A 14550-nucleotide genomic window follows, 5' to 3' on the forward strand; every position below is an offset into this window, starting at 1 on the left:
TCTTGTTAAATCCCCAACGAATATCCATATAGACAACATCCATTGCACTACCCTCATCAATCCTTCTTGTTACTTCCTAACAAAAAGATAAAGCTAGTAAGACACAATCTTCCATTAACAAAACCATGCAGACTATCCCTGATCAATCCATGCCTTTCCGAGTTACCCAACAAGTCTGGGGCATGCCCAGAACATGTGGATATGGTTGGCTGGGCCTCCCTGGCACTGTTTGCATTTGCTCGCCACATTCAGGAAGAACCTGCTCATTCTTGTTCTGGTTAGGTGCGCTCTATGCACCACCTTTGCTGCGTTAGGCTTAACCCTATGCACGTAGCGGTAAAGTTCACCCTGTGCAGTGCTTCGATCCAGAGTCCTCCCCCTATCTTTATGTATAGTTCCTCCTCCCATTTTTCCCTTGGCTTGTCCGGGTGGAGCATACCTCTTCCAAAAGTTACCCATAGATGTCTGCACAGTTTCCCTTCCCTAGGTCGCCCATGACCAGCAGTTCTTCTACGAATGACTGTCTTGGTAGCTGGGGGTATGTCGTTGTTTCTTTGCGATGGAGGTTTTTGGCTTGAACGTAACTTAGATTGTTTCCTCTTGGTAACTGGAATCTCCGTGAGTTCCTCCAGGGTCACTACTCTATCGTCCCTGTACAAGTCCCTAACCGTCAGAGCCCCCTCGCCTTTTGAAGGTGGCATCCATTATTGCTGGAGTGAACCTGTGGTTGTTGCAGATCGGGCCATGGTGGACATTTCGGTTAGGCCGAAGTGTCATCGGAAGTATTTCAAATGGTCCAGCTAGATCTAGCGGTGGATGGCTAAACCAGTTGTCCGCCATATACTTTCAAGCCTGTGTTTCTTGGATTTAGGGAATAGGGTTAAGGGTTGGGAGAGAGAACAGAACAAAAACAAAAACAAAAAGTGGGGGGGGGGGGGGGGGGGGGGGCGGAGGAAGAGATTTTAATGGAGTGTGCAAGAGCGGGAAATGTGGCATGGCAAGAAACTGAATTAGGTGGAAGCTAAAATTTTCATGTCCCGCTGGCAAATTGAGATGCAAAAATCATGTTAGTGGCATATTTGTGTCATGGCAGACCTCACACCGGCCTATGGAGGGTACACAGTCATCTATTTGCATTCCATGAATGCTCATCAGTGTAAAGCTTTTTTTAAAATTATGTTTTATCTTCAAGATTAGGCGAGCAGAGAATGAGAATCTCTATGCGCCCAGTTCACATTTGCTTCAAGGGGGCGTTCCTCAGTCAGCTTTGTGCAGTTGTGATTGAGGTCAGCAATTTTCCTTGTTGAACTCTGCAGCATTAGGGATGCGAGCAGGAGAATGGCAGCTTGCATGGAGGCTCTGGACCAGAAAGGGGAATCTGCGGTGAGGGGAGGGGAGGGTGTGGAGTGAGCTTGGAGCATAGAGTGGAAGAGGGTTGCAAGGAAGGGCAGATGGTGGGGTTAGGGCATGGCTGAGGGTAGTGGGAAGGACCTGGTGTCCTGAGGGTGATGGGAACAGTCAAAGTAAGAAAATGAGGAGCTTAAAGAGCAGTGTCGTAATTATAGTTGGAGAGCTCGATTCTCCACCACAAGATTTTAGCATTTTTGATCTTGTCCCGCTGTGCGTTATTGAACATGAAGGCTACCGACCGTTGGTCAGTGAGGAGAGTGAATCTCCTGCCGGCCAGGTAATGCCTCCAATGCCGCACAGCTTCAACAATAGCTTGGGCCTCCTTTTCGACGGATGAGTGCTGAATTTCTGAGGCATGAAGGGTGCGGGAAAAGAATGCCACGGGCCTGCCTGCCTGATTGAGGGTGGCGGCATGGGCGACGTCTGATGCGTCGCTTTCTACTTGGAAGGGCGGTGTCTCATCTATAGCGTGCATTGTGGCCTTGGCAATATCAGCTCTGATCCGGGCGAAGGACTGTTGGGAGTCAGCCGTCATGGGAAACTGGGTGGACTGTATGAGTGGCCAGGCCTTGTCCACATAGTTTGGGACCCACTGAGCGTAGTACAAAAAGAACCCCAGTCAGCGTTTGAGGGCCTTGGGGCAGTGGGAGAGGTGGAGTTCCATGAGGGGGCGCATGCGGTCGTGATTGTGCCCCAGAACTCCGTTCTGGACCACATAGCCGAGGATGGCTAAGCGGTTCATGCTGAACATGCACGTCTCCTTGTTGTAAGTGAGGTTTAGGAGAGTAGCGGTGTGGAGAAATTTAGCAAGGTTGGCGTCATGGTCCTGCTGATCATGGCCGCAGATGGTGACGTTGTCTTGGTACGGAAAGGTGGCCCACAACCCGTACCGGTCGACCATTCGGTCCATCTCATTTTGGAAGACCGAGACCCTGTTTGTGATGCCGAAGGGGACCCTAAGGAAGTGGTATAGGCTGCTATCTGCCTCGAAGGCGGTGTATGGACGGTCTGATTTACGGATGGGGAGCTGGTGGTAGGCGGATTTCAGGGCTACCGTTGAGAAAACCCGGTACTGCACAATCTGGTTCACCATGTCAGATATGCGTGGGAGGGGGTACACTCCGAGCTGCGTGTACCGGTTGATGGTCTGGCTGTAGTCGACGACCATTCGGTGTTTATCCCCAGTTTTAACTACTACCACTTGAGCTCTCCAGAGGCTGTTGCTGGCCTCGATGATGCCTTCCTGAAGCAGCCGCTGGACTTCGGACCAGATGAAGGTTTTGTCCTGGGTGCTGTACCGTCTGCTCCTGGGGGCGAAGGGTTTGCAATCTGGAGTTAGATTGGCAAAGAGGGAAGGTGGGTCGACCTTTAGGGTCGCGAGGCCGCACACAATAAGAGGTGGTAAGGGCCCGCCGAATTTCAGAGTTAGGCTCTGGAGATTGCACTGGAAGTCCAGGCCGAGGATTAGTGCAGCGCAGAGGTTAGGGAGGACTTGGAGGCGGAAGCCGCTAAATTCTACGCCCTGGACCGTGAGCGTGACCTTACAGTACCCCTAGATCGCTACGCAATGGGATCCGGAGGCCAGGGAGATTTTTTGGTTGGCGGGGTGAATCATGAGGGAGCAGCGCTTTACCGTATCTGGGTGTATGAAGCTTTCGGTGCTCCCGTAGTCCAACAGGCAGGAGGTTACATGCCCGTTGACATTCACGCTGGTGGATGCGTTGGTCAGGTTATGCGGACGAGACTGGTCGATTGACATGGAGGCAAGTCTTGGTTGGTCGTCGGGTAATGGGGCAGCTGGTGAGCCCGGGTCCTGGAACGCTGGTGGTGCCCATGTGCTAAGGGACAGACAAGATGGCGGTGCCCGAAGATCCTGAGGGTTACAAAATGGCGGCGCCCATGGAACGCACATTTCGGGGGTGGAACAAGATGGCGGCGCCCATGGAACGCACGTGTTGCGCGGAGGGGAAGATGGCAGCACCCACTGGCCGCACGTGGTCTGAGCGGGGGGGATGGCGGTGCCCATTGTCCATGACCGAAGGGGGTGGGGGCGATAGCGGCTACTCAGCGGGCCTGGCACACCGCGGCGAAGTGGCCCATCTTCCCGCAGGCTTTACAAAGGGCAGTGTGGGCCGGGCAGCGTTGGCGGGGGTGCTCCTGTTGGCCGCAAAAATAGCAGCGGGGTCCCCCAGGGTTCGCTGGCTGACGTGCAGCGCAGGCGTATTGGGTGGGCAGCGCCCCCGCTGGGGGGCTGTCTGTGGGGTCCACAAAGCGAAGGATGGGTGGGCCGTGCGGATGGGAATGTAGGACTGGACGTTGCGCAGGGCGACCGTCATGGAGAGCGCTAGCGTTTTAGTCTCTGCGAGGGTGCGTGTGGCCCCCTCTGGGAGTCGCTAGCGTATGAGATCTGACCCAATTCCAGTCACAAAAGCATCCCGCATAAGGACGTCTGAGTGTTCTGTGGCCATAACGGCCTGACAGTCACAGTCCCGGACTAGTGGGATTAGGGCCCGCCAGAAGTCTTCTATGGACTCACCAGGGAGTTGAGAGCGAATGGCGAGTGCGTGCCTGGCGAAGAGCATGTTCGTCTTCTGTGCTAGTTGTCCTTGAGTAGAGTCATGGCTTCGGCGTAGTTCGGCGCATCCTGGATTAACGGAAAGACTTTGGAGCTCAAACTGGAATATAAAATCTGAATCTTCTGAGCCTCCAGAACATGGGTTGGTGCCGCGTTGATATACGCTTCGAAGCAAGCTAGCCAGTGCTGGAAGTCCTTTCTGGCGTTGCTTGAGTGAGGATCCAGCTGCAGGCGATCCGGTTTGATACGGAGGTCCATCCTTAGAAACTGATAGCAATAAATAGAGGCACGATCAATTGGACAAAGGCGATAGTTGAATCCAACTGAGGCTTTATTGCTATCAGGCGTGTGGCCTCCCACAGCAGCTGGCGAAATGGCTGCTGGCTGAAGGACACGCATATTTATACAGGCAGGGACTACCGGCTAACCTGTAGTACAGGTCCTACCGTACATCACCCAATACAGGTGCACAGTGGTTTATCACAGCGACGACCCAATGTCATCATGCACTCACACAATGGGAGGAATATTCTGCACCCCCTGCAGTGTGTTTGTGGCAGTCTAGGCGAGCCGCCATTGGCCGGTAGTGGGATCTTCTGGTCCAGCCGCTATCAACAGGGTTTCCCGTTGTTCACACCCTCTGCTGCTGGGGAAACCACGGCAGGGGTCGCCATTGGCGGGATCAGAAGATCCCACTGACAGGGCGGCAGGAAAATCCCACCAGCAGGAACAGACAGAACGTCCTGCGAAAATATTCTGGTGGGCTTCTGACTCTTGCACGCACCTGCTAACTGAAATATTCTGGAGTACGCAATCAAGCAGCCAACTTCGCCCAGTATGGGGTCAATTAGGTACAATTTTACATTGCCCGTCTGCATTTGTGGTTGGTGGGCAGGCCGATTGGCCAGACGGCCTTTACGTTTTATTTGCAACTTGGATCCAGGGCGGGATGAAATCAAATCTGACAAATGTCTGGGGCTAAGTTTGTGTTTGAATGCGCTGTCGAGAAAGTCTTTGCATAGTTTTTCTATTCCAACGTTTTTTTTTTAAAACAGGTCAGCAGCTCCCGGAGACTGCTCTGTTGTGGCTGCCCCCTGAGGGAGCACATTAAAAACGCCAGCTCCACCCTCCCCTTTCTTGGTGCCCACCCTCTTCCTGTCCTCCACAACAGCGGGGGCTAGCTGCCCATTAATTGGTACATTCCAGGGCCAATCGCAACTGGAAGCATGCTTTGCACACACATCTGGGCCCACTAGGTGCACGTTCCTGACGGACAAAAATTCAGACCATATAAGATTCTGAGCAGGTTTCAAAGGGTGGATGCTGAGAGAATGTTTCCTCTTTTGGGGGAATCTAGATCTAGGCGGCATAGTTTAAAAATAAGGGGTCTCTGATTTAAGATGGAAATGAGGAAAGATTTCCTCTGTCAGAGAGTCTTCGTCTTTGCAATTCTCAGCAGCGGAGGCTGAGCCATTGAATATATTCAAGGTCGAGCAGGACAAACGTTTGATCTACAAGAGGGTCAAGGGTTATGGGGGCAGGCAGGAATGTGAAGATAAGACCACGATCAAATCAGCCATGATCTTATTCATGGTGGAATAGGTTTGAGGGGGAGAATGGCCTACTCCTGTCCTATTTCCTATGATCTCTCAGTGGAGGTAGGGAATGAGCCAATTAAAAGCTTTGAGTGGGGTTTCAAGGATAGTCTAAGAATATTCTAGAAATGGCTTCAAAGTACTGTTAACACAAGGTTGGGGGCGGACGATCCAACTACCTATCCTCAATCTCGCACTCCACTTTTTGAGACTGTAGTTTGAGATATAGTTGTTGCCTTGTTTCTGAACATCTAAATATGAATTCCACTATATTTGTGGCAAAACTTTTGCACAATATCCAGACTGATATCTACATTCTAATAATTTGCCGAATTGGCACAATTTAGTACATTTTTAAGTTGTGGATCGCCTAAAACCCAAACCTACTAAGTGCAGAACAATGACACATTATTTTTTTCCTGAACTTTACAAAAAAAGTAATTTCAGAAAATAATTACTTTTTAATATTATTTTTTAATTCTGTTTCAGTTCAGTTGTCTTGTTCACATTCATGGCCAACATTCCTCATCTATTATAAAACTACACATATCTTACAGGTGGCTTAATAGTGACATTTAATATTTGAGGAGGTCAGTTCAAAGAAAAGACCAGAGCAACACTCACCTCCTCAGATGTGTAAGCCACCAGCTTTGACATGATCATGTGTTCTCCAAGATCAGGACATTTAGCTTGCATTTGTGTAATCATCTTCTTTCTTGCAGCAAGAAGTGCCACCAATGTACTTTCACTGGCTGTGCTCTAAATAAAGAATTAATGACCATGAATAGCCAGCAGTTAAACAGTTAAACTTCACATAGTACTCCCTTCAAGCACTGTTTTCCACGCCACAAATACCATTTTGGCTCAAGAATGGTATTCACAGTGCACCTCATCAACAACACTCGTATCCCACAAACGAATCAAAGAAATGTGCAAACTTCTGGTGTAAGCTGCACCAAGCACCATTTTGGTGAGCATATTCATGCATGTGCAGGGAGCATGAACCTGAAGTATGTAGAGTAGGCAGATTGTAACATTAATCAATTGATCACACAAATTGGATGCTGGCACTGCTATCTTGGAACTTAATGGTCTGGCTAACACCTTCTCTTAACCCCACACAAGTGAACATGCATTCAGCAGCAACAAGGACCAATTCAATTTAAATGGTGTCACAATATGTGGATATTGTAAAGTACAGAAAGGGTTAATGTAATGTTACTACTCTAGTCACTAGAAGGTTCTACAGAGCAACCATATACATATCACATGCCTCCTTTACTTCTGGGAGATAGATGGAGAGCAAGACCCAGTAGTTGTGAGATAGTTGAACTAATAGAATAGTTAATAGTGTAGGTGTGTCGTGCAATCTTTACTTATCTAATTCCTTAGTAATATGTTCAAATCTAATTCAGTGCAGTGTAATAAATTAACTTGTTTATTAAACACAGTTTGCTGTTCTTTGTTAGCTCTACAACCTTCAGCATCCTGAAAGAATTAAAACAAAGAACACAACAAATGGTAGTTTCAGGTTAGTTGCTGATAGGGTGGAAGTGAGGGCTTAAGTGGGTCGGTGCAGACTCGATGGGCCAAATGGCCTCCTTCTGCACTATGTTCTATGGTCATAATCATCTTCCCTCTTGAATGACAGCAGTGCAGAAAGAGTAAGCAGAGGCAACACAGAGCAGATTGGAAGAGGGAGAAAGAGGTTGGAGAGAAAGACTTTCAACTGGAGGCCATAACTGCCAGGATTCTCAGGGAATAAGTATTCAATCTGTGAGAAACAGTGTGTTAGATGTTATCAAGAAGGTCTTCACTGAAACTTGCTACATACAACAGCCACAATTACAACCTCAGAGCAGGACAAGGATGACACTATTAGTGGCTAAGAAAATGTCTGTGAGCATGAATTTATGTTGTTCATTCCAGGCTGGAGATTATTTTTTATTACATGGGATATGGACATTGAAGGCTCGGCTGACATTCATTGCCCCACCCTAAATGCCCTTGATAAGGTGGTGGAGTAGAGGATTTCCTGGTTTGTGTGTTGCTTGCATCAAAGCAATGGCAGTATCATTTTTCAATTTTGCCACTATTTACAAACATTGAAAAGACAAAAACTGCATTCATGGGTTAGTATTACAATATATGGGGATGTTTTACAGTATGCATTCATAATCAACACGATTAAGCACTTTGTAACTGGTTTTCTTTCAACACAGATTCTAGTTTCCTTGAACACTTGCAGCTTGAAAACTGCTGGTCTAGATATAGCTGTGGAAAATTGACAGAAATCAGATAGAGGTATGCAGGTTTACTAAAATCCATAAATGGGGGAAAGGATTTTGGTGTTCTACACTGATTACTGTTGCTCTCTTTGGTTGGCTCTGAATATGGCGGTCAATAGGGTCGCCTTCCTTATCCTAATTATGTTTGCTCTAGAGTCGCCAGGTATCTTTCGATACCGCCGCGAGGTTCAAACCCGAATACTGATCAAAGAGCCAATACACCAGTTAGTTAGTTCAAAGTCAATACTATTTATTTACACACACAGCAATATCTACTCATGCACGAGATACTACAGAGTAAACTATCACTACTGCTAAAGCCTATATTTAGCTTCGGGCACCGACTCAGTCAGAGGAACAATGGCCGTTGTTCGGATCTGAGGCTGCTGGGGTCGAAGGGGTAGAGGGGAAACAGCTAAGGTCGTCCATCTGGTAGTGAGCGTTGACCTTGGACTTACTTGCTTCTGGTGGACGGGTCTCTCCGTTGTGAGAGCCGAGTCCAAGAGAGCGATTCTCTCTTGGGGCCTTCTTCTTATACCCGAAGGGGCTTCGCGTGCTTTTGGGCGGGCCTTGAACTTGGCCCCAATCAATTGGGCCATTTCTTGATCATTCGCATTGATCGTGACCAATAAAGGGATGGGTGCCCTGATGGCTGGGCGTGTCCTAGGTGGCCGTTGGCCTGCTTTATTTTCTGCTTTCGGTTTGGGGAACTAGCGCTGCGAGGTCTGGGGTCAGATCGGTTACTTAAGTATCTTCCTTTGTTCCCGGAGATGGGCCATCCATATGCTAATGGGACTACAGTTTCAGTCTTGTCTGGCAGCTGTGGCTCCAATATGCAGGCAGGCTCTGTGCCTGCTTGCTTTCTTAACATTGTCCATTTTTCCCTGCAATCTTTGCAAATGTCCATTTTGTATTCTGGAAGTGGCCATCCCAGATGGCTACATTACCAAAGAAAAACAGCAGAAATGATGGGCCTGATTTTCACAGATCACAAAACAATGTGAAAATAATGGGCAGGGCCAGTAAATGCAACAGTAACAATGGCATGTGTGAAACTGCTTTTAAAAACTCACCTGGTTATTATAATAGGGTACATTGGTTCTGTGCATATTGTATACTGGATGAATCAGCATTGAAGTGCCATGGAATTTGTGTGGGTTGGAATGGAGAATGAGGATAGGGTAGGGAGCATGAGTTGGCATTGGGTTTGCCAGGGGAATGGGATGGCATTTGGAGTGGGTGGGTGGTGAAGATGTGAGGGGTGAAGTCTAAAGGGTCAAAAGTGTAAGGAAACTACTGGGATGAAATTGCAGGGAACTGAGGCAGGGATTTTAACCCACCGCCACAGCCGCCCTAGTGGTAGCCTCCAATATGCTTCCAGGGACAGGAGGCCCGAATCTATGCTGTAAAAGCAACTGTTTCCCCCCCTCCCCAATTCCTTGAGCAAAAACTGGGATTTGACAGGGCACTATCTACATTGGCGTGTCTGTGGAGTCAGGAAATTTCCCAAATTAAACTATCTGCCTTGGTAGCAAAAATTCAACCTGATAAGTCTGTACAAGAAGTTGAACCGTAGCTGGAAATAAGTACAATAAAAACAGAAAATGCTGGAAAGATTGGAGATGGGATGGTAAGAACGAATGGGAACATCTGAGAAAGGGTGGAAAGCAAGACAGATTATGACAAAAGATTTCATGGTGCAGGGCCAAAGGGAGTGGGAGTGGGACAAGTAAAGAACAAAATATGTGTTGAGAGGTGGTATGGCTAGCAGGATACTTAACAGCTTTTGTTTGAAAGAAGGAAAGAGAGAACAAAAAAGCTGCAAGAGAAACCAAACAAAATGGTGCCAGAATTTACAATATCTTAACCTGACGTACTCAATTTTGAGTCTAGAATGTGATAAAGTGACTGGTTGAAAGGTGAAGTGCTTTTTCTCAAGCTTACTTTGAGCTTCCGGAAGGGAAAGGTCAGCATGAGAGCAAGGAGGATTGTAGTACCCTCAATAACGACATGAGTGTGTGGAATGGTAAATGAAGGCAAGCAGAGAACAAGCCTTAGCCGAGACGCGTGCTTACTGGGTGCCGACTACACGGCGTCACCTTATATATGGCTCCCTGGTGGGCGGAGCCAGAGGCGGAGTCCCCCAGGGTTCCAAACCCAGTCATAAAGGGGCATCACCTACATGATGTTAAGGGTACAGTAACCATTTATCACATTCACCCCGTTTCTAAAAAAAAAACGCAAAGTCCGTCGGGGGTGAAGTGGAGTCACATGTCCATTCTTTTTGGCGGCCTGATCGTCCTCGTCGACCTTCTCAGCTCGGGCGGTGGTGCGGCGGACACGGACGTCTTTGGTGAGGGTACAGCCGGGAGCACAGTGGTCGGAGCTTTGGTCCGGGTAGGGGGTCGGGGGGCAGGGGGAATAGCTGGGGATAGGGGTAGCTGTGCCGGCGGGAGTGTGGAGCACTGGGGGGGGGGTGAGGGGGGGGGGTGCGGTTGGTGTCTACTGACGGAGTGGGGGTCCGGGGGGGGGCATCAGTGGGGGAACCAGCGGGTGCCAGGTCCCGCAGGGAATCCATGAGGAGGGGGCGTCTACAGTGGGGGAGCAGCAGGTTCCAGATCCCGGAGGGAAACCGTGTCTTGCCTGCCGTCGGGGTTCTCGACGTAGGCGTATCGGGGGTTCGCCTAGTAGTCAGACCCGCTCAACGAGGGTGTCCGTTTTATGGCTTCTCCCGTGCCTCCGGAGAAGAACAGGTCCCAGAGTTGTCAGCCAAGGTGGAAGCGAGACCCCGAAGGTGGACTTCCTGGGGAAGACGAACAAGCGGTTGTGAGGGGTCTCATTCGTGGCCGTGCAGAGGAAGGACCTAATGGAGTGGAGGGCATGGGGGAGGACCTCCTGCCAGCTGGTGGTTGGGAGGCTTCTCGACCGTAGGCCAGAAGGACAGCCTTCCAAACTGTTGCGTTCTCCCTCTCCACCTGCCCGGTTCCCCGCGGGTTATATCTGGTCGTTGGCTTGAGGCGATGCCCTTGCCTAGCATATACTGACGCAGCTCATCGCTCATGAACAATGTACCCCGGTAGCTGTGGATATAAGTGGGAAAACCAAACAGGGTGAAGATGCTGTGCAGTGCCTTTATCACGGTGGCCGAGGTCATGTCGGGACAGGGAATGGCGAATGGGAAGCGGGAGAACTCGTCGATGATGGTTAGGAGGTAGATATTACAGTTGGTGGATGGGAGGGGACCTTTGAAGTCCACGCTTAGTCGCTCAAAGGGCCCCGAGGCCTTTACAAGGCGATCCTTGTCTGGCCGGTAGAAGTGCGGTTTGCACTCCACGCAGATCTGGCAGGCCCTGGTCATAGCCTTGACCTCCTTGGTGGAGTAAGGTAGGTTGCGGGACGTGATAAAGTGGGCGAGCCGGGTAACCACCGACAATCCACAATGACAGAGGTCATTGTGGATGGCCCGCAGGCGATCCTCCTGCGCGTTGGCGCATGTGCCGCGGGACAGGGCATCTGGGGGCTTTTTGAGCTCCCCTGGACGATACTTAATATCGTACGCGTAGGTGGAGAGTTCGATCCTCCACCTCAAGATTGTATGATTTTTAATTTTTCCCCATTGTGCGTTATCAAACATGAAGGCTACCGACCGTTGGTCGGTAACGAGGGTGAGCCTCCTACCGGCTAGGTAGTGCATCCAGTGTCGCACAGCCTCCACAATGGCTTGTGCCTCCTTTTCGATTGCAGAGTGCCAAATCTCGGAGGCGGTGAGGGTCCGGGAGAAGAATGTTACTGGCCTGCCTGCCTGGTTGAGGGTAGCAGCCAGGGCGAAGTCTGATGCATCGCTCTCTACCTGGAAAGGGATGGTTTCGTCCACCATGTGCGTAGCGGCCTTGATGATGTCGGACTTGATGCAACTGAAGGCCGACCGGGCCTCAGCCATCGGGGGAAATGTCGTGGTCTTTATGAGTGGGCGGGCTTTGTCCGCAGAGCTGGGGACCCACTGGGCATAATAGGAAAAAAGCCCCAAGCACCGTTTGAGGGCCTTGAGGCTACGGGGGAGGGGAAGTTCCTTAAGTGGGCGCATGCGGTCGGGGTCGGGACCTAGGACCCCGTTTTCCACGACGTAGCCGAGGATGGCTAGTCGGGTTGTGTGGAAAACGCATTTTTCCTTGTTGTAGGTCAGGTTGAGGGCCCGGGCGGTTTGGAGAAACTTTTCAAGGTTCGTGCCATGGTCCTGCTGATCATGGCCGCAGATGGTGACATTGTTCAAGTATGGGTAAGTAGCCCGCAGGCCGTACTGGTCCACCATTTGGCCCATCGCCCTCTGGAAGACGGAGACCCCATTTGTGACGCCGAAGGGGACACTGAGGAAGTGGAAGAGCCGGCCGGCTGTTTCGAAAGCAGTATGGAGGCGGTCTATCGGTCGGATAGGGAGCTGGTGGTCGGCAGATTTGAGGTAGACAGTGGAGAATACACGGTATTGAGCGATCCGATTGACCATCTCTGCTATGCGGGGAAGGGGGTACGCATCGAGCTGCGTGAAGTGGTTTATGGTCTGGCTGTAATCCACGACCATGGGTTTCTTTTCCCCAGACCATACTACCACCACTTGTGCCCTCCAGGGGCTGTTGCTAGCCTCGATGACCCCCTCTTCCAGTAAACGCTGGACCTCTGACTTGATAAAAGTCATATCTTGGGCACTATACCGCCGGCTCCTGGTGGCGACGGGCTTACAGTTGCGGGTGAGGTTCGCGAATAGTGAGGGGGGGTGCAACTTTCAGCGTCGCAATGCTGCATACCGTGAGGGGGGGCAAGGGTCTGCCGAACTTCAGGGTCAGGCTTCGGTGGCTGTATTGGAAATCCAGACCGAGCAGCAGGAGGGCGCAGAGGTGAGGGAGGATATAGAGCTTGAAATGAGCGTATTCGGCGCCCTGGATCACGAGATCTGCAATACAATACCCCTTGATTTGGACCGAGTGGGACCCAGAGGCAAGGGCTATGGTTTGGGAAGCGGGATAGGTGCGCAAGGAGCAGCGCCTTACCTTTTCTGGGTGGATAAAGCTCTCCGTGCTCCCGGAGTCGAAGAGACCGGGAGTGTCGCGCCTGTTGACCTGGACCTGCATCATGGAATTCTGCAGGTGCTTTGGCCGCGAGTGGTCGAAGGTGATCGCTCCCAGTTGCGGGTAATCTGAGTCCTCAGCCGAGTCGGATTCACAAAATGGCCGCCACCGTCGGTCGCACGTGTCGGGTCTCGAAGATGGCCACTGCCAAGATGGCCGCCCCCATGACTCGCATGAGGCCGATGACGTGTCAGAAAGGGGCGTGTCCGGTCGGTGCACAGCCGCGTTGCGGGGTCTGCAAGTCTGTGAGCTCGATTTTCGGGCCTGGTGAGCTTTTTGTTTCTGGGCCTTGGGCCTGGTCAGGCAGACCCTCTTGAAATGCCCCTTCTTTCCGCAGTCGCTGCAGATGGCGGAGCGGGCTGGGCAGCGTTGATAAGGATGCTGGCCCTGCCCACAGAAATAGCACGGTGTGGCCTCGGTCTGGGCGGGGCGCCGCACGGAGCAGGCTCGTAGCGTAGCCGAGTCTGGGGAAGTCCAAGGGGGGCTCGCAGGGTCGGCGGGGTACGTGCCTAGGTTGTGGCGGGCCACTTCCAGTGAGGTGGCGAGAGTTACCGTGTCCTGAAGGTCTTTAGCTCCATTTTAGAGGCATCACTGCCTGATATAGGTGGAACGGATGCCGGACACGAATGCGTCTCGGATGTGCAGGTTCATGTGGACTTCGCCCGTCACATCCTGATGGTTGCAGTTCCTGGCGAGCACGGTGAGCTTTTCCACGTACTCGTCCAGCGTTTCCCCTGAGCCCTGCCGGCAGGTGGGGAGCAGGTGCCGTGCATGTACCTCATTTATGGGTTTGACGAAACGCTTTCGCAGGATCTCGATCGCCTCGGCGTAAGTGGTCGCCTTCTCATCATGGCGGAGATTCTATGGCTCACCCGGGCGTGGAGTAGGCGCGGCTTGCGAGGCCCTAGGACGGGAGTTTCCCAAGATTCCAGGTAGGCCTCGAAACAGCGGAGCCAGTACTTAAAAATTTCTTTGGCCTCCGGTGTCCGTGCTTCCAGGTTGAGCTTTTCTGGCTTGAGGCCGGCGTCCATCCTAACATAGTCTGCTTATTACATTGTAGTACCCTCAATAATGACACGAGAGTGTGGAATGGTAAATGAAGGCTTTAATAAGCAGATAACTAGCCTGCTGCCGAGACGTGTGCTTACTGGGTGCAGCCTACAGGGCGGCACCTTATATACCTGGCACCTGGTAGGCGGAGCCTGAGGAGGAGTCCCCTAACGTTCCAAATCCAGTCTTAAAGGGGCATCACCTACATGATGTTAAGGGTACAGTAACCATTCATCACAAGGATAATTAAAAAACAGAAGATTGGAAGCTAGGGATAACACTTAACAACACAAAGGGCATGTTCCGCAAACAAGTCAGCAAGTCTGCATTTGGTCTCCACAACATAAAAGGAGACCACATTGTAAGCAGTGAGCATAGGAACTTAATTAAAAGACGCATCTTGAATGGTGAAAAGGGAGGAGGTAAAAGGACAGGTGTACATCTGCTGTGTTTGCATGGAAAGATGCCACAAAAAAGGGTGGGGGGGGTATTGGTTGGCCACCAAGTGAACC

At 50.9% G+C, this 14550-nt stretch overlaps 1 protein-coding gene across 3 annotated transcripts in view; it reads right to left on the minus strand.

Annotated features, from left to right (window-relative positions):
• ddc (dopa decarboxylase) overlaps positions 1-14550 on the minus strand; it is a 310860-nt gene that overhangs the window by 224872 nt on the left and 71438 nt on the right. For all 3 annotated transcript variants that reach the window (XM_072508857.1, XM_072508858.1, XM_072508856.1), the window contains one exon: positions 6205-6339. In XM_072508857.1, coding sequence (XP_072364958.1) covers positions 6205-6339 — 135 coding nt within the window. The remainder of the gene's footprint in view (positions 1-6204; positions 6340-14550) is intronic.

The sequence above is a fragment of the Scyliorhinus torazame genome, chromosome 6 (genome assembly GCF_047496885.1).
Source record: "Scyliorhinus torazame isolate Kashiwa2021f chromosome 6, sScyTor2.1, whole genome shotgun sequence".
Classification (NCBI taxonomy): Eukaryota; Metazoa; Chordata; class Chondrichthyes; order Carcharhiniformes; family Scyliorhinidae; genus Scyliorhinus; species Scyliorhinus torazame.